This window comes from Symphalangus syndactylus, chromosome 13 (assembly GCF_028878055.3).
Source record: "Symphalangus syndactylus isolate Jambi chromosome 13, NHGRI_mSymSyn1-v2.1_pri, whole genome shotgun sequence".
NCBI lineage: Eukaryota > Metazoa > Chordata > Mammalia > Primates > Hylobatidae > Symphalangus > Symphalangus syndactylus.
The window spans coordinates 31314449-31342132 of record NC_072435.2 but is presented as its reverse complement, the minus strand read 5'-3'; the positions used below and the strand labels follow the sequence as shown (position 1 = coordinate 31342132).

General features: G+C 51.3%; 1 protein-coding gene across 2 annotated transcripts in view; it reads left to right on the top strand.

The window, feature by feature from the left end:
- ARHGAP35 (Rho GTPase activating protein 35) overlaps positions 1-27684 on the top strand; it is a 149433-nt gene that overhangs the window by 115607 nt on the left and 6142 nt on the right. The window contains exons 4-6 of one of the 2 annotated variants that reach the window (XR_010115260.1): positions 16795-16872; positions 18348-18479; positions 26283-26565. Coding sequence is in view for 1 of the 2 variants with exons in the window: in XM_055237480.2 (XP_055093455.1) it covers positions 16795-16872; positions 18348-18479 (210 nt within the window). In the remaining variant the exon portion in view is untranslated. The remainder of the gene's footprint in view (positions 1-16794; positions 16873-18347; positions 18480-26282; positions 26566-27684) is intronic. The other variant, XM_055237480.2, reaches the window with a different exon arrangement.

Below are 27684 nucleotides of genomic sequence, written 5' to 3'. Positions count from 1 at the left end.
ACAGCCTTTCATGAGAGGTACGAAAGCAGTGTCTGCAGGCAGCATGACAGGTGTGGCCCTGAGCGAGTTCATTCGCTCCTGAGTCTCCCTGTCCTTGATTGAAAAATGAAGATAAAAGTAGCTTCCTTGCAAAGTACTTGTGCATATTAAAAGAGATAATATGTACCAAGTGCCAGGCTGGAGCTCACATTGCCAGGCCCTGTGCTAAGTGTTTCCATGAGTCTCATTTAAGCCTCATAGCAACCATATTAGATAGCTTTGATTTCCAATTTTCTCATAAGAAAAATGGGATTCAGAGGGATGAAGACAGAATCTGGGATTCAAACCCAGAGCCATTGCCTGCTAGCCACACTGCCTTCCTTTACTGGAGTGAGTTGAAGCCCACGGAAGACAGATCAGGTGGAGTCCTGGCTACTCACAGGGAAATGGAAACAGGCAGATAGTATTCAACCCTGTTCCCCTGCACTGAAGATTTACTTCTAAACCTCTCTTGACTACCTGAGGATTTTTTTTTCTTCCTGACAAATCTGTACATTTTCTTTTCTTTTTTAAAAAAATTGAGACAGGTCGGGTGCAGTGGCTCACGCCTATAATCCCAACACTTTGGGAGGCCGAGGCAGGCAGATCACCTGAGGTCAGGAGTTCAAGACCAGTCTGTCCAACATGGTGAAACTCTGTCTCTTCTAAAAATACAAAAATTAGCTGGGCGTGATAGTGGGCACCTGTAATTCCAGCTACTTGGGAGGCTGAGGCAGGAGAATCTGCTTGAACCTGGGAGGCGGAGGTTGCAGTGAGCCGAGATCGTGCCGCTGCACTCCAGCCTGGATGACAGAACAAGAGTCCGTCTCAAAAATAAATACATAAATAAATTAAAATTAAAAATTGGCCAGGCGCAGTGGCTCACGCCTGTAATCCCTGTAATCCCAGCACTTTGGGAGGCCAAGGTGGGTGGATCTGAGATCAGGAGATCGAGACTATCCTGGCTAACACGGTGAAACCCCGTCTCTACTAAAAATACCAAAAACGTAGCCAGGTGTGGTGGCGGGCACCTGTAGTCCCAGCTACTCGGGAGGCTGAGGCAGGAGAATGGCGTGAACCCAGGAGGCAGAGCTTGCAGTGAGCAGAGATCACACCACTGCCATCCAGCCTGGGCGACAGAGCGAGACTCCATCTCAAAAAAAAAAAAAAAAAAAATTGAGGGCTGGGCGCAGTGGCTCATGCCTGTAATCCCAGCACTTTGGGAGGCCAATGCAGGTGGATCACAAGCTCAGGAGTTTGAGACCAGCCTGGCCAATATGGCGAAACCCCGTCTCTACTAAACCCCATCTCTACTAAAAATACAAAAATTATCCAAGCGTGGTGGCGGGCACCTGTATTCCCAGCTACTCAGCAGGCAGGATAATCTCTTGAACCCAGGAGGCGGAGGCTGCAGTGAGCCAAGATCGTGCCACTGCACTCCAGCCTGGGTGACAGAGCGAGACTCCATCTCAAAAAAAAAAAAAATTGAGACAATCTCGCTCTGTTGGCCAGGCTAGAGGGTAGTAGCACAGTCACAGCTCACCTCACAACAGCCTCAACCTCCCAGGCTCAAGCAATCCTCCCACCTCAGCTTCCCAAGTAGCTGGGACTACAGGTGTGTGTCACCACACCCAGCTAAGTGTATCTTTTCTAACACCACTTCTTCAGTTTTCTGACACCACTGGGTGTCTGTCCAGCAATTCATTTAATTCTGATACTAACTCCCAAAGTTAGCATTAGACTCCATAAGTTCAAGTGCTCAGTCCCACAAGACTGCCCTTCAGATGCCAGTTGCAAGTATTGGGTGACTAACCAGAAGTAAGCTTACCCACACTTCTGTCCTGCTTGCCTTCAAAGTCTGGTGTTACCATCCCATTCCTCCCTTGGTTCCATAATTTGCTAGGATGACTCACAGAATTCAAGAAAACACTTAACATACATTTGCTGATTTATTATGAAGGATATAACTCAGGAACAACCAAATGGAAGAGATGCAAGGGACAGGATGTGTGCAAGGGCAGCGATTCACCAGGAGCTTCTGTGCCGTCTCTGGACACACACTCTCCCAGCACCTCGATGTGTTCACCAACCCAGAAGCTCTACAGACCCTGTCACTGAGGGTGTTTATGGAGTTTCTGTGATGTCCGCATGATTGATTAACTCATTGGCCATTGGTGATTGAGCTCAATCTCCAGCCCCTCTCCCCTCACCCCCAGAGGTCGGGGGTGGGGCTGACAGTTCCAACCCTCTAATAAAGGTTTGGTCTTTCTGGAGACCAGCCCCCATATCCTGCACTATCTAGGGGCCCACAAGAGTAACCTCATTATCATGAAACTCAGGTTTGGTTGGAAGGGGCTTGTTTGTTTTGAGACGGAGTCTCGCACTGTTGCCTGGGCTGAGTGCAGTGGCACAATCTCGGCTCACTGCAACCTCTGCCTCCCGGGTTCACACAGTTCTCCTGCCTCAGCCTCCTGAGTAGCTGGGATTACAGGCGCGTGCCACCGCACCCGGGTGATTTTTTGTATTTTTAGTAGAGACAGGGTTTCACTATGTTGGCCAGACTGGTCTTGAACTCCTGACCTCCTGATCGGCCTGCCTCGGCCTCCCAAAGTGCTGAGATTATAGGCATGAGCCACCACGTCCGGCCGGAAGGGGCTTGTTAATGTGTAACAAAAGATACTTCTATCACTCAGGAAATTCCAAGACTTTGGGGAACTCTGTGCTAGGAGCCAGGGACAAAAGCCAAATATATATTTCTTCTTCTACTACACTGCCCCACCCCTCCTGCAGGGTTTCCAAATTTAAGACCTTGCTGGTGGCCTTCCTGCACCCTTCTGAGGGTGCGCAGGAGAGGAGGCTGCCAGCCTCTACATCTGGAAGGAGCACCAGGGAGGGCCCAGCCTGGGGCTGGGAGCTCAGGGGCCAGTGTGCCGCAGCAGCAAAGTGAGAATCCTGGGCCTGTGTGGGGCTTGTTCTTTACTTTACACCCCATACATGGTTTATTAGCTAATCTCCCGTGAGCCAGAGGACAGTATTAATCTCAAAGTAATGCTAATCCCTTTTTACAAGAGGAAACAGAAATCCCCAAGTCCTCTGGCAGAGGCCATTCACAGCCCATCAGAATGGAAAAGGCCCACGTTCCAGCCCTTTTCCTGTCTTCTCTGCTTTAGGCTGATGAAGCTGTTTTATAGCATTGGACTGAGCAGATTCAGAATTTTACCAAATGCCTTCCCACTTGGAAAACAGCCACCCTACAAAAAACCTCCATGTTTCCCTCCACATTCATCATAGCCACCAGTTCCTAGAGCTATCATGAAGGAGAGTTGGCGGGACAAGAGCTGTTAATTCAGTTAGTTATTTCCCTGCAGTCAGAGAGCCTAGATCTCTGTAATTCTTTCAGAGAAGGCAGCTAATTTCAGTATAGATACTCCCGTCTATCACTGTAACAGTTTAATAGGTATGGTTACAGCTTGAATACACCAACAGGCTTTATGTGAGTAATTGCCGTATTTGCACTGCTTTGAATTGATAAAGTGCTAAAATATGAAGTATACTGTTTCATATGCTGTGATTTTTATGGGGGCTCTCTGTTACTTAATCTCTCTCCCTCCCCCTGTAATTCTAGTTTTACTAACGAATAGCTTTCCCACAGTCCAAATAGTTTTAAAACAAAGCTTTCTCCTTTTTTTTTTTTTTTTTTCTGCTACCATTCCTCACCACCCTCCCGTTTTTCTGCTTGCTTGTAAGTTAAGCACAAGTCACTTGCATTCCAGAAATTCCCCATTGCCATAAAGGCAGGCAGTCAGCTCGCCAGCTCTTGCCTGTTCCAGATAAGCAGGGTTCATTTAGCTTGTGACTCGGCATTGCTAGCGGATTTCCTCAGGCCCCAGTGCCCTGATCAGAACAGTGTGCCCTGGCACACCGCCTGGACAGCCCAGCAGCCAAAGAGAAGTAGAGCTTGTTTCACAAAGTAACCCTGCCCTTCCATCCAAGACAGAAATAGTCTGGGTGGCGGCCCGAGGCCCCGAGACGGTTCCAGCGGGCTGCTTTGCCTGGCTGTCCCGGCTGCACTCGCCTGCACTCGCCTTCTCCGTGGTGGGGAGCTCGGGCAGACAGGTTGCTCTGGCCTGAGCGTGCCAATCAGGCCCATGGCTTATCCTGCCATATTTGCCAAGGCAGTACAAGCAGGACGGTACAAAGGGACAGCAGGCTGTCCTATGAGAGTGGTCCCAAGGAGCAGTACCCACTCTTGGCTGCAGGACCTTCTTGGGCCCTTGGTGGAGCTGGCCTGACTGTGCCATTGAATTATCACCTGGGGGTTCCGGTGGCCCTTGCTCTTGCTCTTGCTCTGTGTCTGTCTGTTCGTCTCACTCACACACACACCTTCTGTGCTGCCTTGTTCATGAGGTTTCACAGCCAGCAAATCCCCGCGCCTCTATAACCCCTGTCAGTTTCTCTGACCTCTGCTTTTTTCCTGTTCATTTCACCAAAGCCAGTGAAGCACAGATGAACTAACCTCTTCTACGTGTTACACTCGCTGTAAAAACGTCTAAGACCCACATCAGGTCAGTCTGGGAAGGCTGAGCCCTGATAAAAGGCGACAGAGCAGCCCATTAGCAAGAATGTGGCCAACTTCTGCAGGGGGCGTGGCCCTGTGGGGACTCCCAGCCACAGCCAAACCATGGCTCTGCCCTGTAAAAGTTAACAGCCAGGTCTGGAGACCAGACTTAACAGCAGCACATGACTGGCTGTAGCGAAATAATGAACCCACTACGTTCCTAGTGAAGTCACCGGGAAGAAGGGGAGGGAGAAGGCTTCTTGGCGAATGTAGAACCTCAATACATCTGGAAAGGAAAGTAGGAATTGGATGCTCCAGCCACTTAGAGAGCAGCTCCTCCATGTTGGCCCCGGTAAGGCACAGGCCCTTTGAGAACAAACGCTTGAGTCACCTTCCTCCCTCTCTTCAGCTAGCGAAACGCCGCACTTTTCTTCCTCCTTCCCTCCTTTCTGAAGACAGCTACTGAATGCCTTCCCTGGTACTAGTTACTGTGCAAGCCCAATACACAGACGGGTGATGAGAGGACTCTGCCTGCTCTCGTGAACTCGGGGCTCTACCAGGGGACCAGCATTAAGCAGCTAAACACACAGCTATCCAGCGACTTTCACATGGTGCCCAGGGCTATCCAGGAAGAGCATGGAGGCAGTGCCTTGTGGTGATTGATTAAACACGGGCTCTGGAATCGGACTGCCCGGGTGTGAATCCCAGCCCTGCCATCTGTTTGCCGTGTGGCTCAGTTTGTTCAGTTATAAAATGGGAAGAAGAATGGTAGAATACAACTCACAGAGCTGGTGTGAGGACTGGGTGAGACAGTGCGTGTAAAATGCTTATGGCCGGCCTTGGCCCAGAGCGCCGGCACTGCGTAAATGTAAGCAATTGTTGGGATCCTATAACGGGAACTTAATTTAGTTTAGGAGTCGGGAGACCTCGGAGGGAGCATTGTTTAGTCACAGAACAGAGGTAAAAGTGGAAGGAACAACCTGTAGGGAGGCCCTGCAAGGTCATCAAGACTGCAGTGAAGTGTAGGGGGAGGGTGGCAGGCTCGAGCCTGGTGACGGGAGCCCCCGAGGCCACATGTTGAGAAGTTTGTGTTGTACGCCAGATTTTTATCCTAGATTGCAGGGACTGGGATCAGCCTTCCTGCCTGAGGCTTACAGGCTTCTGACTCTGGAAAGTATTCTTTCTTAGGGAAGAGAGGCCAGGAAAGGAAGGGACACTGGGCTGTGATTGGTGACATCTTTGCCTCCTTTCATGGGCCACTGGGAATCAGGAACCTGAAGGAAGTTAACCTCTGACCTCCTTAATGCTTGGGAGGAATCTGCTTGTGACCCCAAGGGGCTTTTCTACTTGGGCCTGCTGTGGAAAAGAAGCGGGTGTTTTGTGTGTGTGTGAAGTGGTATGTGTGTTGGGGGGTGTATGTGTGGGGTAGGATATGTGTGTGTGTGGTGGGATGTGTGTGTGTGGTGGGATGTGTGTGGGGGGGTGTTTGGGGGGTGTGGTAGGGCTGTGTGTGTGGTGTGGTGGGTGTGTGTGGTGGGGTGTGTGGTGGGGTGTGTGGTGTGTGTGGTGGGGTTTGTGTGGTGGGATGTGTGTGTGTGGTGGGATGTGTGTGTGTGATGAGGTGTATGTGTGTGGGGGGGTGTGGGGGGGGTGTGGTAGGGCTGTGTGTGTGGTGGGGTGTGTGTGTGTGGTGGGTGTGTGTGGTGGGTGTGTGTGGTGGGGTGTGTGTGTGTGGTGGGATGTGTGTGTGTGATGAGGTGTATGTGTGTGGTGGGATGTGTGTCGGGGGGTGTGGGGGGGTGTGGTAGGGCTGTGTGTGTGGTGGGGTGTGTGTGTGTGGTGTGTGTGTGTGGTGGGGTGTGTGTGTGTGGTGGGTGTGTGTGGTGGGGTTTGTGTGGTGGGATGTGTGTGTGGTGGGGCGTGTGTGTGGTGGGGCGTGTGTGTGTGGAGTGTGTGTGTGGTGGGTGTGTGTGGTGGGGCATGTGTGTGTGGTGGAGTGTGTCTGTGGTGTGTGTGGTGGGATGCGTGTGTGTGTGTGGTGGGTTTGTGTGGTGGGGTTTGGTGGGATTGTGTGTGTGGTGTGGTGGGGGTGTGTGTGGTGGGGGTGTGTGTGTGGTGGGGGTGTGTGTGGTGGGATGTGTGTGTGGTGGTGTGTGTGTGGTGGGGCGTGTGTGTGTGGTGGAGTGTGTCTGTGGTGTGTGTGGTGGGATGCGTGTGTGTGTGGTGGGGCAGGTGTGGTGGTGGGGGATGTGTATGCGGTGGATGTAGTACACCTGTATTATGCTCGCGGTCTGTTTCTTTGTTGGTGGCTCTTTAGCCTGTAAGATCCCTCACAGTGGTGGCACCAGCTCTCCTCAGAGTCACACTGCCATCACTCCAGTGCCACTGGGCCTGAGTGGGCATGCCAGCAAAGTCACACTTCAGAGCACGAAGACGTCTCACGTTCTTGGCAGGAGGGCTCTCCCAGCTGCGCCTGGCTTTGAATGTTCACTCCCGTTTTGCAGAGTGCAGTTGGCTCACCTCAATGATGGACCACGCTCTTCCTCCAGAATGGGCAGGGTGTCAGCTCTAGGCTGGCCTCAAGTTCCTTGCTAGAGTGGTTTCTTAAGCCCAGCTGTTGAGATACGCGTTTTCTTGAAAGTCAGGGAAAATAACAGAGCCCCCTGTTGGGCTCAGAGCAGGTCCAGAAGTCCTACTTGACGGTTCATGGCAGCAAATGCATAGGCAGCTTCTAAAGGATCAGCCAGATGCTAGAGCCATCTGATCCCCCAGACCTGGTGCGATGTTGCACCTCCTCCCTCCTCCTCAGCCCTGAGATTTATGACATGGCCGTGTGCGCATCGCTGGCGTCGGGAATGTATAAAGCCACAGTGCCTGCTTGTGGCACTCACACACAGTCAAGTCATCGTAATAGAGTTTTAGTGGCCTTCTATCATGGGGGGAAAGTCTGGCACAGGAAGAAGCAGATCTTGACTGACAGGGGAATTACCCGGAAGACAGCTAACAAAGGGGCAGGGAAGGGGCAGAGGACCCGAGTGTTCAAGGAGGAGAGCAGCCAGAAAACCACCCAGGTACCTCTCGAGCAGGAAGGCAGCAGGGGGAGCTGCAGGGACTCGTGTGATTTCAATAGTAGTGCTTCTGCGGAGAGACACAGCAAGGAAACCTTCTCTATGGAGAAGAGGCCATCGTTCTTCTCAGGCCAGACATCCTCGCCCTCCAGTTCATAGAAAAGAAAATTGAGGGCCGGGCGCGGTGTCTCATGCCTGTAATCCCAGCACTTTGGGAGGCCGAGGCGGGCAGATCACAAGATCAGGAGTTCGAGACCAGCCTAGCCAATATGGTGAAACCCCGTCTCTACTGAAAATACAAAAATCAGCCAGGCGTGGTGGCGGGCGCCTGTAGTTCCAGCTACTCGGGAGGCTGAGGCAAGAGAATCATTTGAACCTGGGAGGCAGAGGTTGCAGTGAGCTGAGATCGTGCCACTACACTCCGGCCTGGGCGACACAGCAAAACTCCGTCTAAAAAAAAAAACATTGAATAGAGTGTGGATGAAGAGGCGAGTGCATCTGACTAGACAGACAAGGGAGAAATGGAAAATCTTTTTAAGCCATCACGAATCTGGCATTTATGTGATGTGTACATATCATATTTAAAGGAGAAGGGAACAGGGAGCTAGCATGAGCGGTAATAGCATGACATTTAAACGTACCATCAGCTGAGACAGAGAGTTATGTTAGCCAGTTCAAATCACAGCTCCACCACTTACCCAGTTCCTTGGGCAAATGGCCTTGGGCAAATGGCTTAGCCTCTCTGAGCCTCCATTTGCTGTTTGCAGATTGGTAGTAAAAGTAATATTCACCTCAAAGAATCATTGGGAGGATTCACTCTGATATTTCTAGTAAAGAGCTTAGAACGGTACATGACATATAGTAAATTCTCAGTCGGAAGTTAACTATTATTGTCGTTACTATTATGATTATTTCAATATGCCATCCATTTGTGGTACTACTTGTTTTCGTTTGCGTAATCTCTTAATATTCACAGCATCTTGTCTGGGTGAGGTGATTCACGCCTGTAATCCCAGCACTTTGGGAGGCAAAGGTGGGCGGATCACCTGAGGTCAAGAGTTCAAGACCAGCCTAGCCAACATGGTGAAACCTCGTCTCTACTAAAAACACAAAAATTAGCCGAGCGTGATGATGGGCGCCTATAATCCCAGCTACTCGGGAAGCCGAAGCAGGAGAATCGCTGGAACCCGGGAAGCGGAGGTTGCAGTGAGCTGAGATTGCACATTGCACTCTAGCCTGGGCAACAAGAGTGAAACTCTTGTCATCGCAAAAATAATAATATTTACAGCATCTTGACAGACTCATTAGTGATGTCATTACCCCATTTTGGATGAGGATTCCAAGCCCCTGAGAGGAGAGGCGATTTACTCTCAGACACCCAGACTAGCTGTAAGACAGAACCAGGATCAGAACCGAGGTCACTTTGGTGTCAAAGCCATGCATGTTTTAAAATATTTTTCTACAAACTGTCTTATTTTGGCCAAGCTCTCAGAATAGGTCATGCCTACAGGCAGGTGCCATTGTTGAGGCTTGTTAAGAGTTTAGAGAAAAAAGAATACTGTCAGGCATTGTGCAGTGGACTGTGCATAGACGATCTCATTTATTCCACTGTACGGTCAGATGAGCTGAAGTCGGGGCAGGATTTGAACCCATGTCTCCCTGACAGCAGACCTCAGGTGCTCATCCACTTGCCAATCAGCTTTCCACTTAGATCATTAGGATAATAGCTACTCTCTCAGCACTAAGTGCTAAGATCTCATTAAATACATACCACCACGGGATGAGGTGAGAACTGTTACCTCTGTTACCCATAGAAGGAAATGGAGACATGGTTGCTTTGATTTTGACCTAAACGCTCTCCTGCCCTCTCACCCTTTCATCTTCCATTGAGGTGAGATTGGGGGAGTGCTGCAGTGTGGTCCTCAGAAGACACACTATAGATACACTGTTAGCATTGGATGAAAAAGAAGGGCTTCATACCTTTCCATAGAGGTCGGTCCTCTTCAAGACCATTTGAATTTGATGCTCAAGAGTTTCCTTCTCTCCCTGAGTGCTCAGCACCCCTCCGGCCTTGCAGTTTAGCCTGCCTTAGACTTAGTCTTGCATGTGTAAAAGAAAAAGGGAATGGTTTATTAGATGCTTCCAGCCTCCAGAAAAATCGACAAAAGTTGTTAGTTAAGTCCTGTCTGGCATGGGGTGTTTTAGAGTACTAGCAGTGCCAATTAAATTTTTTTAAAGGACTAAGTGCTGAGTTTCTATATCTAAATATAGAAAGTAAAAAATAAGCAAGTCTGAGTTCGTCTTGGAGGAAGTATTGATGTGTTGCTAGAAAGGAAACTTTGGAGGAACTGAGTCCTGGTGTAAAGGAGCAGAGGCGAAGCCTGATGCTGGCCGACAGCACTGCTGCTAAGAAGGGCCTGCCTGGGGTCCAGGATCAAAACCTGTTTGGATATTTCAGAAAATCAGGATGCCAGGAAAGGAGGTGATTTTCCCTGTTGATTTCCAAGCTCCTGAGGGGCATCTCTCCATTTTCTTAGTGTCCGTCCTGCCACAGACACCTCTCAGGAGCAGGGCCAGCCACCACAGCTCTGACAGGGCAGTCGAAGGGCTAAAATACCAGTTCCTAGTCCAAGGGGAAGTCCCCACCAGCTCGCACCGGAGGGCTGTCTAGTCTTCCTATGTCACCAAAGTATTTTTTGGTGTTTGTTTTGTTTTGTTTTGTTTTGAGATAGGGTCTCACTCTGTCTCCCAAGCTGAAGTGCAGTGGTATGGTCATGGCTCACTGCAGCCTCAGCCTCCCAGGCCCAAAAGATCCACCCACCTCAGCCTCCAAAGTAGCTGAGACTACAGGCATGCCACCATGCCTGGCTAATTTTTTATTTCTTGTAGAGATGGAGTCTCGCTGTTTTGCCCACGTTGGTCTCAAACTGGACTCAAGCAGTCCTCCCGCCTTGGCCTCTTAAAGTGCTGGGATTATAGGCGGGAACCACCATGCCTGGCCTGCCAAAGTATTTTTGTGGAAGACCAAGACTGAAAACTTTGTAAAGGAGCCAGGTGCAGTGGCTCACGCCAGTAATCCCAGCACTTTGGGAGGCCAAGGCGGGCAGATCACTTGAGGTCAAGAGTTTGAGACCAGTCTAGCCAACATGGCAAAACCCCACCTCTACTAAAAATACAAAACTTGTCCAGGTGCAGTGGCAGACGCCTGTAATCCCAGCTACTTTGGTGGCTGAGGCACAAGAATTGCTTGCATCCAGGAGGGGGAGGTTGCCGAGATCACGCCACGACACTCCTGCCTGGGTAACAGAGCATGCGTGACTCCATCAAAAAAAAAAAAAAAAAAAAAAAAAAAAAACAGCTGGGTGTTGTGGCTCAGGCGGGGCACAGTTCCTCATGCCTATAATCCCAGCACTTTGGGAGGCCGTGGCAGGCAGGCGGATCACCTGAGGTCAGGAGTTCAAAACCAGCCTGGCCAACATAGAGAAATCCTGTCTCTACTAAAAATACAAAATGAGCCAGACATGGACGTGGTGGCGCACGCCTGCAATCCCAGCTACTCGGGAGGCTGAGGCAGGAGAATCGCTTGAACCCAGGAGGCGGAGGTTGCAGTGAGCCGAGATTGAGCCACTGCACTCTAGCCTGGGCAACAGAATGAGACTTTGTCTCAAAAAAAAAAAAAAAAAGATTAAATAATGCCTAAGGGCTTGTTTTCGTATAAAAAGCAGCAGTTGTCATGCTGTTTGGAAGTGCTTTGTTTCTAAAGTATGTGGTATCTATTTTGCCTGGTGTATTACCCCTGATTTTATTGAATCATAGAATTCAAGAGTTCTGACTAAGGCTTCTCTGGAGCCTTAGAGCTCTGGCACATCTTCTAGAATGGCAGTTCTCCAAGTGTGGTTCGCTGGCCAGCAGCAGCAGCTCACCTGGGAATGAATTAGAAATGCAGATTTTGAGGCCAGGCGCAGTGGCCCACACCCAGAATCCCAGCATTTTGGGAGGCAATGGCAAGAGGATCGCTGGAGCCCAGGAGTTTGAGACCAACCTGGGCAACAAAGTGAGACCCCCATCTCTACAAAAAAAAATTTTTTTAATTAGCCAGGTGTGGTGGTGCACACCTGTAGTCCCAGCTACTCGGGAGGCTGAAGTGAGAGGATCGCTTGAGCCTGGGAGGTTGAGGCTACAGTGAGCTGAGATGGTGCTATTGCACTCTGGCCTGAGTGACAGAGCAAGACCTTGTGTACAAAAAAAAAAAAAAAAATTCTTGGGCTCCCCTCCAAACTGACTGAATCCAAAACTCTGGCTGGAGCCCCCACACCTGCACCGTAACAGGCCCTCCAGGTGACTCTGCTGCATGGTCACTCTTGAGAAATAGTGATTTCGCACATCATAGAAGAAGAACTCAGGTACTAAAATCCCACAGGATTCAAATCCCATCTGTGCGACTCACTCACTCTCTGCATGTTCCTTTACCTCCTAGTCTCGGCGTTCCTGTCTGTAGAATGGGATAATAATCACCAGTCTGGAGGGGTTCAACTGCTATGAAAAGGCACAAAAGCACTTAGCATCGTGTGCCTCATACAGAGTAAGCATTTGATAAATGGCTTACCATTATTGTTATTAGCTAGCTTCCTAGACCAGGTATTCATCTTTTTAAACAGTACCCCAGTCAGATGGTTGTCTGGTGAGAGGATATTCGAAAATTCTGGTCTATTCCAATGAATGACAGCTATGGCTGTTAATAGTTATATATTGAGAGAATATTTGCCATTCTGCAATGTCCATTCTTTTTTTTTTTTTTTTTTTTTTTTGAGACGGAGTCTCACTCGCTTTGACACCTAGGCTGGAGTGCAGTGGCGTGATCTCAGCTCACCACAAGCTCCACCTCCTGGGTTCACGCCATTCTTCTGCCTCAGCCTCCCAAGTAGCTGGGACTACAGGCACCCGCCACCATGCCCAGCTAATTTTTTTTGTATTTTTAGTAGAGACGGGGTTTCAGCATGTTAGCCAGGATGGACTTGATCTCCTGACCTTGTGATTCGCCCGCCTCGGCCTCCCAAAGTGTGGGGATTACAGACATGAGCCACTGCACCCAGCCTTGTAATTTCCATTCTCGATTGTAGCTCTGTCCCCTAGAACCATTGGAACAAGACTTTTCTACATGGCCTTGTTCAGATATTTGAAGATAGTGATCTTGGCTGTTCTGAGCTTTTTCTTGTTCTATTTCCAAAGATTAACTTAAACATAGAAGATAATTGCAGCCAGTAGGGAGGCCTTTTAAAACAGAAGGAGAGAAACAGAGAAGGCCTGCAGCCAAGGCTATGCTTTGGTGACATGGGTCTTTGGAGATTTCTGGTAGGTAAGGATACCTGTGAGTTTAAGGTTGAGGCTTTCTCAGATGGACTTGGGAGCCTGCAGTAGACATCGTGGGTGGAGGTCACTGTTGGTAAGAATTCTGCCTTCTGCCACTGGCGGGTGTGGGCCAGAGTCACCCCTAGAGTGTTTCCATGTAGGAACACTGGGGTGTTCCAGACACAAATGCCTTAATATCCAGCATCTTTGCCAGGGGTTCTGCTCCAGGACACCAGCCCTTTTCCTGCTGTGGTCTCAGGCCTTTGGCAAGCTGCCCGTGCTCTTTCCAGCGTCCTATTTCTCACCTGGGTTGCCAGCTCCCTGCAGCGTTGGTGGTGTTTGCAGCCTGCTCTCAGTTTTTTTAATCTTTTTTTAATTGATGTCTAATTAGTAGTTATGATAAATTGCACTAGCCAAGCAAATGCTACCTTTCCTAAATTACGCCGTGGTATTGTGTACGACAGCAGCAGGGTTGCTATTTTCAAATGAGATTGCGTAAAATAAACATGTGCCCAGATGACAGGAAGTACTAAGCTGATGATTAATTGATGCTCTGGTGCGGCCTCGTGCTTTCCAGTGCTTCCATTTGTGTGATGATCCATCTAGTGAAGTTTCAGCAGGTCCACACCACTGATAATTGCCAGATCACTAATTTGCAGTTCATCTCCTGCTCTCTCATGCTGGGGCCGGTGGCCATTAGGAGGCAATGCAGAGCAGTCCTCAGTCCTGCCGAAGGTCAGGGTCACCAGAAGGTGACGTGCGGCCCTCGGCTGGCCAGGTCTTCTGCAGCTCAGAGACTGCCTCTCTACACTGAGACTCAGGAACGGTGACATTGCTGCATTATTCTGGACTCTTGAGACTGGTGCTATTTGTCCTATCATTTTCTTTGTATTATGGAGGGCTGATATTCAAGGAAAGGGAAAATAACTTAGATTTAGTTTTATTTGTTTTTTTCAAATGAGGAGATGAAGACTTGAGCCTGCTGACACATACCCAAGGCTTGCTCATATGTGAAATAGGTAGAAGTTTAAATATGTCTTGAGAGCAATTGAGAAGAGTCAGTGGAAAAATTACTAACTAGGGCTGGTGAGCAGGGTCTCGACAGCACAGGGGGTAGGGGTGTGCCATCTCAAAAGCTGCCCTGGTGCTTAGGCGAGAGGGCTTCACCCAAGTGTAGTGCTGCTTCTGGGAAAGGCGGGTGCTGTGGTCTGCACCCCAGCCTGGTGGATTAATAGGAAGCAGCAGAAGCTTGAGCCAGGTGTCTTCTGGAACAGTAAGGAGGCAGGACAGTGGCAGAGGCCCCGGACTTAGACCACTCTGCCCCTTAGCAGCTGTGATCTGGGGCAAGGACTTCACCTTTCTGAATCTTAGTTTTCTCATATGTATTCTCTACCCACCCAATAGCTCTTCCCATGAGGTGTGGGAGATTAAATGGCATCATCGTTTATTTAATAAACAAGCAAATGGTGGACGGGGACAAAACACCTAGCTCAGTGCACAGCGTGTGACCACTCTGGTTTAGAAAGTGCCAGCACTCCTCCCAGGTGAGCACAGCAGTGGCAGCTCCTTTGTAACTAGGCGTTGCTTGGTAGGATGTCCCTGGGGTTGGTCCATTAACCTTCTTTTCTCTCGGGGGAAGGGCCTTGGTGCAATTAACAGCTTTTAAGCCAGAGAATTGATGCCTCTTACTCCAGTGTTCTTGAAGTCTCAAGAAGTCTGGGACCCCAGAAAACAGGCAGGCCAGTTGCTTTTATCTTGCCTGATGGCTGTCTCTCCAGAGGTAGCAGTGACAATAACAACCAACACGTGGCTCTCGGAAGCCTGACTGACTCCAGGGCCCGGTGCTCTCTACTGTCCGCACTGTTTCTGTTGTCCAGTGGCAGCACCCACAGTGCTTCCTCTGTGCACCTTCAGCAAGACAGAGTCGTTCAAAGCCAGTCTTCAGAAGGGACCTGGGGTTGCTTTAGCCATGAGACCCCATGTCAGTTTTCACAGTGACTTCACTATCCTTTAGACAAAGTCCTTGAGATCTTGATGGCTCACAGAGCAGACTTCATTCCCAGGACAGGGCGAGTGGACTCAGTAGACAACTTGGAATCCACTCTTAAGCTGAACAGCACTCCTCTGCCCAGGGTAGGATGGGGAGGGAGTGGGAGCCCATCCTGCCCTTGATATTTTATTCTAACTTACGTATTTAATTCATTTTTACTACTTTTTTTCTTATATCACACTATACACCAAATAAGTTCCAGAATGATCACAGAATGAAATGATTTTTTTAACTGATAAAAAGAACTAGAAGGAAAAAAACAATAGCTGATATAGGAATAGGAAAAACCTATTCTAAGCATAAAAACCAAGGAAGACATCATAAAGAAAATGACTGGTCTTGAAAGCCTAAAATTTTTGAATTATATACTTCAACAAATTCAATAAACAAAATTAGAAGACAGATAACAAAAAGGAAAAATGTAAACATATATAACGTTGATATAATTACTTAATATTCATAGACTTTCTCAAGTTCAAAATAAGAACACTCCACTAGCAAAATTAACAAGAACATGAATACGATATTCACAAAGTAAGAAATACCTATTTCCAGTAATCTGTTAAGCTTTTACTAGTTGTCAAAAAAACATACTTGTGAGTTAATTTTATTTATTTATTTTTTTGAGACAGAGTTTTGCTCTTGTTGCCCAGGCTGGAGTGCAATGGCGTGATCTCGGCTCACCACAACCTCCACCTCCTGGGTTCAAGCAATTCTCCTGCCTCAGCCTCCCGAGTAGCTGGGATTATAGGCATGTGCCACCACACCCACCTAATTTTGTACTTTTAGTAGAGACGGGGTTTCTCCATGTTGGTCAGGCTGGTCTCGAACTCCTGACTTCAGGCTATCCTCCCACCTCGACCTCCCAAAGTGCTGGGATTACAGGCATGAGCCAAGTGCTGGGATTACAGGTGTGAGCCACCACATCCTGCACAAGTTAATTTTCTAACAATAAAAACTTGGAAAACCCTCTGTCACTTTTTCTTTTTTTTTTTTTATTGAGAACGTCTCACCTGTCACCCAGGCTGGGGTGCAATGACGCGATCTCAGCTCACTGCAACCTCTGCTTCCCAGGCTCAAGCAATTCTCCTGCCTCAGCCTCCCGAGTAGCTTAGATTACAGGTGTGCACCACCACACCCAGCTGATTTTGTATTTTTAGTAGAGACGGGGTTTCACTATGTTGGCCAGGCTGGTCTCGAACTCCTGACCTCAAGTGATCCTCCTGCCTCAGGCTCCCAAAGTGCTGGGATTACAGGTGTGAGCCACAGCACCCAGCCAACCCTGTATGATTAACAGCATGACTATTCTTACAGTGATCATATACTTTGGTGTCTTTAAAATCATGTAAAAAATAAGAACTTGAAGTGATTAGAATAAGTTCACAACATACTTTGTAAGTGAAAGTGATTGGGTTAAAATATATATTACCTCTATTTTTAAAATGAAAATGAAAAACTCAAGAGTATACATCAAAATATGAACAGAAGTTATCTTTAGCTGCTGTGCTTCTATAGTCTTTCCATTTTTACCAAAAAACAAATACTTTAAAATTTTTAAGTGAAAAAGAAAATGGCGGGCAGATGGGTTGAAGCATCTAGAAAAATCAAACGAGAGTGTGCTGAGGCCTGCTCCTCTCTTGTGGTGGGCACCCCATGGACTTTCCCTGGCTTTCTCCTTGTCTTCGAGCCCAGCCCTCCTCATTCTCTGCTCTCCAGTTCCTGCTCCTAAGACCCTGCCTGTTTCTCCTCAGGACTGAGCACGGAGGGCATCTACCGGGTCAGCGGGAACAAGTCAGAGATGGAGAGTCTGCAGAGACAGTTTGATCAAGGTAAAGTGCAGCCTGGCCAGGCGTCCGAGGCCAGAGCTGGTCAAGGCAGACACAGCTGACTCGGTGAACTGTCTGTGGGGCTTCGGGGCACTCCTGCCAGCACAGACCCAAAGCCACGAGGTGCTGAGACTGAGAAAGAGACCATGTGTGGCCGCAGTGGGGAGGAGGGGACCAGGTCCTGTCAGTGAACCGAAGCACCATCCCTGCCAAAGCTGGGTCATGTAGGCCACTCCCCACACTGCCACTCACAGATGCTCTTCCAGGTTGCCCGGGCACATGCCTCCCTCACCACACTGAAGAGTTTTGCCTGTTTGCCCATGCAGAGCTAGTTGCAGGCACATGATATACAAGTCGGGTTGAGATGTGATCCTGTTTTGCCAGGGCCTCAGATCTACCCTCCTCACAAAGTCCCAGCACCAGAGAAAGTGAGGGACCATCGTGTGAGGAGCTGAGCCCTTGGGACACAGACCCAAGTTACATAGCTCTTGGCAGGGACTCCCTTCTCCTAAGCTGAGCCAGCTTCAAGAGGCCTAAAGTCAGGCAGCCAAACTACCTCTTGGAATTGCCCACACTGTGGGATGAGAAGCCACGTGCCCCAGTGCCAGAAGCAAAAGCACCAGAACAGGGCACATTCCCATCTATCAGCAGCCAGGGCAGGAGGCGCCACCCAGAGCGGACACCACACCCACTCCCCAGCTGGGCGGCCCTTGCGCCTTGCAGCACCGCAGTCGGGCTCAGCTGGCCGGCAGCAGGCAGAGGGGACCACACAACAGGGAAACTCCTGCTAATCTGTGGGAGACACGAGGCCAAAGTGAGGGTAGAGCCCCCAGTGTGGGATGCATTTGTATATACGGGAGATCCTGTACCAGCTTACCTCCCACACAATGGAACCTGGTACTGTCCATCTGTAGAGATTTCTTCGTCATCAGGAATGCACTGAAGTATGTATGCAACGAGAAGGAAAGCAAGACATGGGTCAGCGGTGCTGGTGGCTGGGAAGGGCCAGAGAGAGAAAAAATGAGCCTATTTGCCCTCCCGCCACAGGGGACAAGGATGGAGGCAGCAGTCACAGTGGTTGCTAACATCTTTGTGACCTACCTGGAAAGTGAGCCACCCTTTAGGAAAGCAGCCTCATTCTGTGATGGGAAAGGAGTAAGGAAGAGGCAACAGCATATCAAAGCCAGATGAGGGCAAGCTCCTGGCACCAAAAACCAGCATGTGGGGGTAGCACCCCTGCCCCGCGGGTGGTAGAAGGGGCAGTTCAGCAGTCTCGGGAAGAGGTGCTGGGGCCAGCCCATGCCTGAACCTCAGAACTCAGCGTTAGCACTCACAAGTCCCACGCCTCCAATCCCTGCCAGTCCTGAGGCCGTCTCTGGCTCCTTGAGGTTTCTCTAGCCTCTCCCGAGCCCCGAGTTGTCCTGATGCTTCTGCCTGGCTTAGAATGGTTTGGCCTCACTCTCCTGACTTCCTTTCAGACCACAACCTGGACCTGGCAGAGAAAGACTTTACAGTGAATACCGTGGCCGGTGCCATGAAGAGCTTTTTCTCAGAACTGCCTGACCCCCTGGTCCCGTATAACATGCAGATCGACTTGGTGGAAGCACACAGTGAGTACTGGCAGCCCAGTGTTGGGCGGATTGAGGGAGAAAGGGCTCGGCACTAGAAGAATAGGTCCTGCCCTCAGAATGGACACTGGCTCTTAGAGCTGAGGTTTGAAGGACAGAGGCCAAGGGAATTAACCAGATGACAGCAATGGGACTTGCAAATTGGGCTCCTGCCCTTGTAGGCCTTAGGTGCTTATCTGGGGGTTACACCAAGAGAGTTGCAGGTTTCCCCCAAACTCTCATTAGTTAAGAGCATGGTTTCGGTGTCAGACTTGGCTCCTTTGCTTGTGGTCGACTTAACCTTCCCTGCCCCTTGTGTCCTGCCGTTGTTACCATCCCTACTCCTGCGGATGAAATTCTATTCGGAAAGGCCTAGAAGTGAGGCTGTGAACAACCTATTTAATAGTAGGTCTTATTTTTCTTTCCCCTCTTCTTACCTGTCTTCTCCTACCTCTCATGTAATGACGTTAACATGGGTCTAGGGTCCTACAGCCTCTTAGGAAGCCGGCCTCTGGAGGGAAAGAGACGACTCCGGTGGCCCTGGCCAAGTGATCATTTGATGCTGTAGCAAATTAGCACCTCTGGTTTTAATGGTATCCTGTGTGCCATGCCACCTTGCCTCATCAGCTGTTCCTGCCCCAGCCTGCCTCTCTCTAGAGGTGTTTGTCCAGATGGGCGAGCCTTCTCGTTGGCCAGCCTTTCCCTGGACTTTGTGTAGTACCACAGAGGATGCCTGACCTCTCAGAGCATCCCACCATGTGGCCCTCACTACCTTTTAAGTCATCAGCAGCCTTCCTGCTTTGTGCCTCTGGCAGGCCAAGACCCAGCAGCAGCCCTTGCTGTGCAGCTGCAGAAGGGAGTGTCTCTGCCAGCTGCCCAGAGATCACAGCCACCCATGATCCAGCAACCAGAGGGTGGGGAAGAGGAAAGGAGATGTGTTCCTCAGGGGCAAGACATTAGTCTCATCTTGTCACTGCCCAACTCTAAAGAGGGAGCTTTAAACAAGCACAATTTATTCACAAGGCTGATGGTGTAGGCAGAAATTTGAGGGAGGTGATGGATCAGCGTGGCCCCGAGTCCTAGGTCACTGACTCTTAGTAGCATCGGAGGGAGACAGGTGTGTAGGAAGCCCACCCCTGAACTGTCGGAGCCTCAATAGTGACAGGGCTGCGGGGTCTCCAAGGTCATCCTTCCAGGGTCTACACTTCCTATGGTGTCTGTTTTCACAATCTGGATGCCACCTTCACCTTATTCTGTCCACACTCTGGACAGCTGACTGGAATTGTTCACAGCTCCTGACCCTATCTAAGCCCACAGGGATGGGGCAGGAGAGTATGGTACTCCTGGGACAGTCATAGAGTAGCCTGCCTTCTGAAGACGGGAGTCAGGGTTTCTCCAGGGGAGTTAGCGGGTGGAGACCATTGCGGGCTTCTCCCCTGATCCTGCTGTCTGAAGATAGAGGCTTTCCCAGCAGTCGCTTCTCCAGCAGGCTCCAGGCAGGCACAGATGTGAAGTCGCATGGGAAATCTCTATTCTGGAGCCAGCTTTCTTTCCACGGAGGCTTGTCTCACAGTGGAAGTTAGGAAAAGAGGAAGGCGTGGACTGATACCCAGTTTGCTGGAAGCCGGGAATTCCTGTCTGCATTTGTCTTGACTTGGCGCCATCTAGAGGTGCGTGAAATCCTGCCACCCGACGGAACCCCATTGTTTCTGCGGGAACTGCTGACACAGCATTTTTTTGTGTAGGGTTGTGGGGCCGGCAGGAACGGGAGATGCTATTGATAGGGAATCAGCCGCCCTTCCCACAGCAGCTTCCACCCAGCTTCCACTGCTCGGGAGGTGGCTTCTTGCCGCTGCTACTGCAGCAGCCTGGGAAAGGGTGGAGGTTTCCCACTTCCTCTTCCCATTGTGTGTTTCCTGTCTCCAACGGTACTCAGCGGGGGCTCCGTTGTCTTGAACCTGACCGAAGTGGGTGGGAGAGGAGAAGATCTTGCTGACATGGCACCTCTCCCAGCCAGAGCAGTTGACTGAAAAGCCGGGCTGTGGATGTTGCAGGGCCAGGTTTAACTGAGCCACAGATACTAGGCAGTGCAAAAGTTAGTAGTGTTAAGGGATATTATGGAAAAAAGATGATTGTGCCCCAAAGTAGCTCTTCCCAGACTGGCTGGGGTTTCCATAGCTACATCAACTTGCCCAGTTCTTTCTACTTAATCCCTGAGAGCAATTGTGTCTCTATATGTTCAGGCCTTGGAACCAGTTTCAAATCCCATCACAACAAATATCAAGGTCACTAGCAAATGGTTTTGTTAGCTCCAGAATTTCACAATATTGAACACTGCTGAAAAGGTACCCGCAAAATAGAGACGTTTGTGATTATTTGCCAGTTATTTTCCTACCACACTCAAGGTGACGCGTGGGAGATTCAAAAATGAACAGCAGCAGCAACCGCACCGTCCATGGCCTGTGTGGCCTGCCTCGGCTTGGCCCGACTCTCCACAAGGCATTTGATTCCCACCACTGATCTTCCTTTGAGGAAGATGGTATTATAATACATCTCCATTTTACAGAGAAGGAAACAGCTTCTCAGAGGTGATACAGCCTGCCCAGGGTCACACCGCTAGGGAGTGGCAAGCCAGGGCTTGAGTCCCTGCCTACATGGGTGCAAATGAAGTTCTCTGAAGACAGAGCAAAGCTGAGCTTGAAGTGCACAAACCCCAGCGAGGAAGACGTAAGGAAGAGGGCTTCACAGGGGAGATGGGCCAGGGTTTCAGGAGGCAGAGGAAAAGGCTTGCGCTACCTGTTCTGTCTCCTCCCTGTAGCCCACCCACACCTTCAAGAGTCGCTCTTGCCTGGTGCCTCCCCATCTCTGTGACTCCCTCCTGCCCGCCTGTCTGGAGTCGACCCCATCCAGCTGGTGTCCACAGGCCCTGTCCTATGGCTTTTGTGCTGGAAGGGGTGCTAAAGCTGGCTCCATCTCAAGCCAGAGGGTCTGGACCAAAGGACCTGTGGCTCCAGGGTCCCCATTAACTCCCTGTAATAGCTCACAAAATTCAGTCTTTTTAACCTAAGGAGATACCAGTCGTTTTCATCAGATTGCTGAAGGGGATGTGTGACCCGAACATGGTTCAGGATGCCGGCTCGTTGTCTCAGCCTTTCCATTTCACAGATGAGACTGCTGGGGCTAGAGATAACAGTGCAGCCTAGGCTACCAGGGGGCGGCCCTGCTGCTCTCTGGGCTCGTGTTCACCAGCTGCCTTGGGACGTTGCTGGTTCTGGGATCCTGCCTTCCTTTGGTCTGTCCAGATAGCTGCCCGAGGGCATGGGGGTGCTTCTCACACCCACGTACGGGGTCATTAATTTCACAGCTAGCCAGGCCCCGTGTGGACAGGGACAGATGGCAGTGGGCACACACATATGCGGTCCCCGGCTCAGTCTGGTGGGACAGGACATTCAACAGGTAATTGCAAAGCCATGTGTCCGGGGAAGGACAGCCTGGATTCTCCATCCTGAGCCCTGCAGAGTGAGGTCTTGGCCTTGGAGTTGTTTACCACCTGGGGTGGGGAGAGCCGACGCCGGACGAGCCTGCGTGATCACTGAAGGGCTGTGACCTTGAGCCAGGCTTTCCCTTTCCTGGCGATGCAGGCGTGCAGATGGTCAGCGGCGGCCAGCAGGGACTTTCCTCCAGGCACCAAGCTGGCAGCAGCAGACCCAGGCCTAGAGCTTGGTTGGCAGCCTGGGTGCCAGTGATGGCAAGTGGCGCAGCACAGCCAGGGCAGGAGTGTTCTTTGGGAACGGGGTCTCTGCCGCCAATTTGTTTGACCTTGGACCAGTATTCTGGCTTTGTGAGGCCTGGTGTGTCTGTGCTGTAAGAGGTATGGGAAGCTAATCGGTAAGGTCCCTGTGTCCTCTGGCTGTCCCCTCCCCTTCCTCCTGAGTTCTTGGGGTCTCTATTGTACTAAATTGCTGGATCTGTGTCCAGGCTATCTTGGTTCAACTGGCCCAAAAATGCCTCCCTTGGACGTTTCTTGCTGTCTCAGTCGATGGCCCCTAAGTTCAAATGTAGGATGTCCCAGGAAGAGATGCAGCTCCCAGCCCACGCCCCCTGAGCAAGAGAGAGCCGCCTGGAGCGGAACCAAGCAAAGGGGTGAGCGCAGTGTGGAGGCTGGGGTCTCCTCCGTAGGCCACCGTCTCTCCCAGCCCACGCCCCTGGACTCCTGTCTACCCCTGACCACACACTGGAGCAGGATGGGTTGTTGTTAGAAAAAACTAAGTGTCTTGACTCCCAAAGGGCAGGCTGAGGGGGCAAAGGATGTGAGGATTGGGGCCTCCACAGTCTGGGTCCTGAGGGAACTCTGAAGGGGGTGGAGGTTATGCCAAAAGTCTGGACGAGCAGACCTGGGAATCCACAGACCAGCACACGCCAGGCATGGGGAGAAGCCACCCTGAGCACCTGTACCGTGGCGGGTCCGGGTTGCAGCAGCTCACCCAGGGCTGGGTGCCCTGACAGCCCTGTCCCAGAAGGGACACCAGGGAGCCCATTGCCCCTGCTGTTTCTTTGGCCAGTGTAGACACCTGGCCGGGCGGGCCGGCCTACCTATTGAAGCTGCGGGTCCCTGTACAGCAGGGCTCCACTGAAGATGGTGAGTGGCTCCCCTGAGTGTGCCGCTGCCCTGTGACCAGGTCCACACAGACTGTGGCTTCAGCCTTCGGCAGCACCATGGGGCAGGTGTCCAGGGTGCACGGGCTGGGCTGGCTCTTGGCCACCAGCTTGTTCCCCAGGCCTCTGGCTTGGAGCCGCCGGAGTCTGTGCTTGACCACACCCAGGCCCAGGCTGGAGCGGGATAGCCCAGTCAGCACCATGCTCAGCAAGCAGCAGCCAGCCAGAGGCGCCGTGAACTCGCCGGGGATGAGGATGGTGGTCAGGAGGGGAGACGGGTGGGGCCAGGAAGGCCTCGAGGAGCCAGCCCAGAGCTCCTGGACTAGAGAGGCACCCACTGGGTCCTTTCCCCTCTTTCCACTAGACCGTAAGCGGCAGGGAATTTGGTTTTTGTTCCCTACTGCATCCCCAGTGTGTAAAATAGTATACGGGCAGGAGCGGGCCCCCGTAAATATCTGCTCCTCCCACCCACTGTGGATGAACAAATGACCCAAGGAGGAGGGGCCTCCCAAATCTGAGAATGAAAGAATTCGTATTGTCTGACGAGGCAAGAATGGGGCGCTGTCACCGCACAACCTCACCCATCCCCATGTGCTCAGCCCAGCCCTTCTCATGCTCACCTGCCTCTGGGTCAGAGTCGCCTCCTCCCTCGCTGAGGACTGTTGAGGGACCTGTGTCTGGTTCCAGCCAGGGCAGCTGAACATGCCACACAGGGCACAGACACTGCTGGTGCCCCCCCCAGTCCTGGGTCAGGGGAGGGTGGGTATAGAAAAAAGTCTGGGTACAGTGTGACTGGGTACAGTGGCTCACATCTGTAATCCCAGCACTTTGGGAGGCCAAGGTGGGCAGATCATGAGGTCAGGAGTTCGAGACCAGCCTGACCAACATGGTGAAACCCCATCTCTACTAAAAATACAAAAATTAGCCGGGCCTGTAATCCCAGCTACTCAGGAGGCTGAGGCAGGAGAATCGCTTGAACCTGGGAGGTGGAGGTTGCAGTGAGCCCAGATCGTGCCACTGCACTCCAGCCTGGGCAATACAGCAAGACGCCATCTCAAAAAAAGAAAGTGTCCTAGCTGGTGAAGCCAGCACCCTGGAGGCCCCCCATCCCCTTTCCTGTCAGAGGATTACTGCAGTCAGAGAGGGCTCTGCCGTGTGCAGGGAGGCGGGGACCCAGACCAGATGGGCTGAGCTGGGAGACAGGCCTGGGTCCCATCCACCTTCGCCATCACCAGCCTTGTGGCCTTCTCTTGGCCTCTGGAGTGGGTTTCTCAGCCGCCATATGGGTAACGCCCAGCCCCACCTTCCACTCGGGTCTACGATCAGGGCCATGCACAGAGCACTGTGAAGCTGTCCTGCCAGCACTCGGGCAGCACCCAAACCTAAGCAGCCGCTGCTGCCTTTGCCATGTGAAGAGGCTGTATCCGGAGCCTAGAGTAGGTCCCTCTGCAGAGAGGCCCTAGAGGGGTGAGGGCAAGCTTTGCTTAAGGAAAGAGGTGAATGGGGCTGAGTCAAAGGATGTTCACAAAGTCGGGCTTGCTTTTAGTGTGGGCCAGACTTAAGCAGAAGGGCCTCTTGCCCTCCTTGACCTCTGCCCAGCGAGCTCCTAGTGCTGCTCAGTACTCAGGAGCACCTGGACCAGGCAGTGGGGAGGGGAGCAGGTGAGGAGACTGGCCACTCACTCCTCACTAGGCGTTCGGCTGAGGTGCACATGCAGAAGGAGGCTGGGATTCTAGGGGGCAGCCCCTAAATTTTTTTTTTCTTTTTGAGATGGAGTCTCGCTCTGTCACCCAGGCTGGAGTGCAGTGGCGCGATCTTGGCTCACTGCAACCTCCACCTCCCAGGTTCAAGTGATCCTTCTGCCTCAGCATCCCAAATAGCTGGGATTATAGGCACACGCCACCAGACCTGGCTAATTTTTGTATTTTTAGTAGAGATGGGGTTTGGCATGTTGGCCAGGCTGGTCTCAAACCCCTGACTTCAAGTGATCTGCCCACCTCAGCCTCCCAAGTGCTGGGATTACAGGCATGAGCCACCACACCCAGCCAGCCCCTAAATTATTATCAAAGCAGGCTCTGTAACTCCCGCCCCTGCCCCTTCCCACCCCCTAAAGAAGAAACAAAACCACCCCCCTTGCTGCTCATCAGATAGGAAGGAGAGCAGGCATCCCTGGCAGACCTAGGCTTTGCCAGCCCCGTTTCCTGCCTCCAGCCAGAGGACGAGATGAGACCCAGCTCTTATGTAAAGGTGCTACCACTCGATGCCTAATTAAGACAAACACAGCTGTGTTTGGGTCGTGCAGGCACCTACGGAGAGACCTGTGTCCTCCTGTGCCAAGCTAGCAGCTGGAAGGGGGCATGACGATTTTATTAAGTGAAGCTTTGCACCACACACATGCTGCTCGTGTTTTCTAATACGGTCTTCTGTCCTCCCTACAGCAGTTTACTTGGTTTGTGAAACATTTTATTGTAACATGACAATGAATTGTTTGAAGACTCAAGGTCGTAGAAAAGAGTGTGCCCATGGCCGGGCGCGGTGGCTCACGCCTGTAATCCCAGCATTTTGGGAGGCTGAGGTGGGTGGATCACCTGAGGTCAGGAGTTCCAGACCAGCCTGGACAACATGATGAAACCCCGTTTCTAGTAAAAATACAAAAATTAGCAGGCATGGTGGTGGGCACCTGTAATCCCAGCTACTTGGGAGGCTGAGGCAGGAGAATCGCTTAAACCCAGGAGGCAGAGGTTGCAGTGAGCTGAGATCACGCCACTGCACTCCAGCCTGGGCAACAGAGCGAGACTCCATTTCAAAAAAAGAAAAAAAGAAAAGAATGTGCCCTTGAGGTGGAACCCTTAAAATAAACCTTGGATTCAGAGAAATGAAGCTGTTCATAGCCCAATAAGTAGCTCCCAGGACTTCTTTAGTCATTTCTGATAGACAGATGTTACCAAGACACTGCTCTTATCAAGTCACACTCTCAAGGCCACAGATTTGCCAGGTTTCATTCATCCCCATTCGGCTGCCCAGGAGAGCTCCTGGAGCTCTGTCCCTTCCAGCCCTGCAGCCTCCCTTCCCCACAGGCTCCTGCGAGTAGACTGGCTCCCAGGTGCCCTTATTTTCTGTCCAGCTGTGAACTCTTCATTTAATTGCCAGGTGTCACCGAATGAAGGAGGCACTGTCCACAGCCCCTTTTACAGACAAGGAGACTGACCCTAAGATGTCACTTGCCCAAGGTGACACGGTTGACGCAAGAGGCCGGATTTGTACCCAGGGCCATCTGAGTCAGGATCTGGACTCCAGACCACCACAGGACCTTCCTCCCTGCTCAGCGTGCCCATCATTGGCATTCTGTCTGCTCTTCCAAGTCTCACTCTCACCAGGGTCCTTGTGCAACTCCCCCAACTCTGACCCTCTGGGCACATCACCTGCTGCAAAGGTGACTAGGAAGCTATGGGTTTCCCAAAGAATACTTGGTTCAGGGCTGGGTGCGGTGACTCACGCCTGTAATCCCAGCACTTTGGGAGGCTGAGGTGGGTGGATCACGAGGTCAGGAGATCGAGACTATCCTGGCTAACACGGTGAAACCCCGTCTCTACTAAAAATACAAAAAAATTAGCCGGCGTGGTGGCGGGCACCTATAGTCCCAGCTACTCGGGAGGCTGAGGCAGGAGAATGGCGTGAACTCAGGAGGCAGAGCTTGCAGTGAGCCGAGATCGCGCCACTGCACTCCAGCCTGGGTGACAGAGCAAGACTCCGTCTCAAAAAAACAAAAAAAGAAAGAAAAGAATACCCGGTTCAGGGAGTCCGCACCCATCCCGGATTCATCAGCAGAATGGTACACATGTGTCTCCGGCGGAGATGGTCTGGCACCATCATCTATCTCAAAGGAGCCTGAGCCCCCGAGCCCATTAGCAATCATCTGCGTTTTAACAGACCCCCTCTTCACCACCCCCACAGCCGCCAGTTGTGAGATCGCTGCCATCTCCGTGAGACCCTCCTGTGGTTCTTCTGAGCCCTGGAGTCCAAGAAGGAAACATGTGGGCATCTTTCCCTGCACAGATAAATCTGTCTTAGCCAGCTGGGCTCCAGGTGGGCTCTGGGACGTTTGTGCCTCACCAGCCCCGATGCCCTTCCCAGCCAAGGTGGGCCACACCCACTCAGGGATGTCAAGCCCAGTGGCCATGGCTCAGGCCCCACAGCCAGTCCCAGCTCTGCAACTTCTAACCTCAGATACTTCATCCTCAAAATGGGGTGACAAGTTCCTGCCTCACACGATTGTGGGGACTTGTGGAACTGGGCCTGGCACAGGTTACCAGCTGCATTCCAGGCAGTTGTTTTCCCTCCCCCAGGACATTAGGATTCCATGATAGGCAAAGTGTGGGCGTTGGGGGAAAAGGGGGTGTGTAGTTCCTTTGGTAAAGTGCATAAGAATTCCCCACTGTTTCCATCAGCCCCTCCAACGGGGATGTGTGGAGGGTCCCTGTGTCTCTAGGAAAAGGACAGAGCCTTGGTCTCATGACCGACTCCCTCCCTCGAAGGTCTGTTGGCGTGGGTG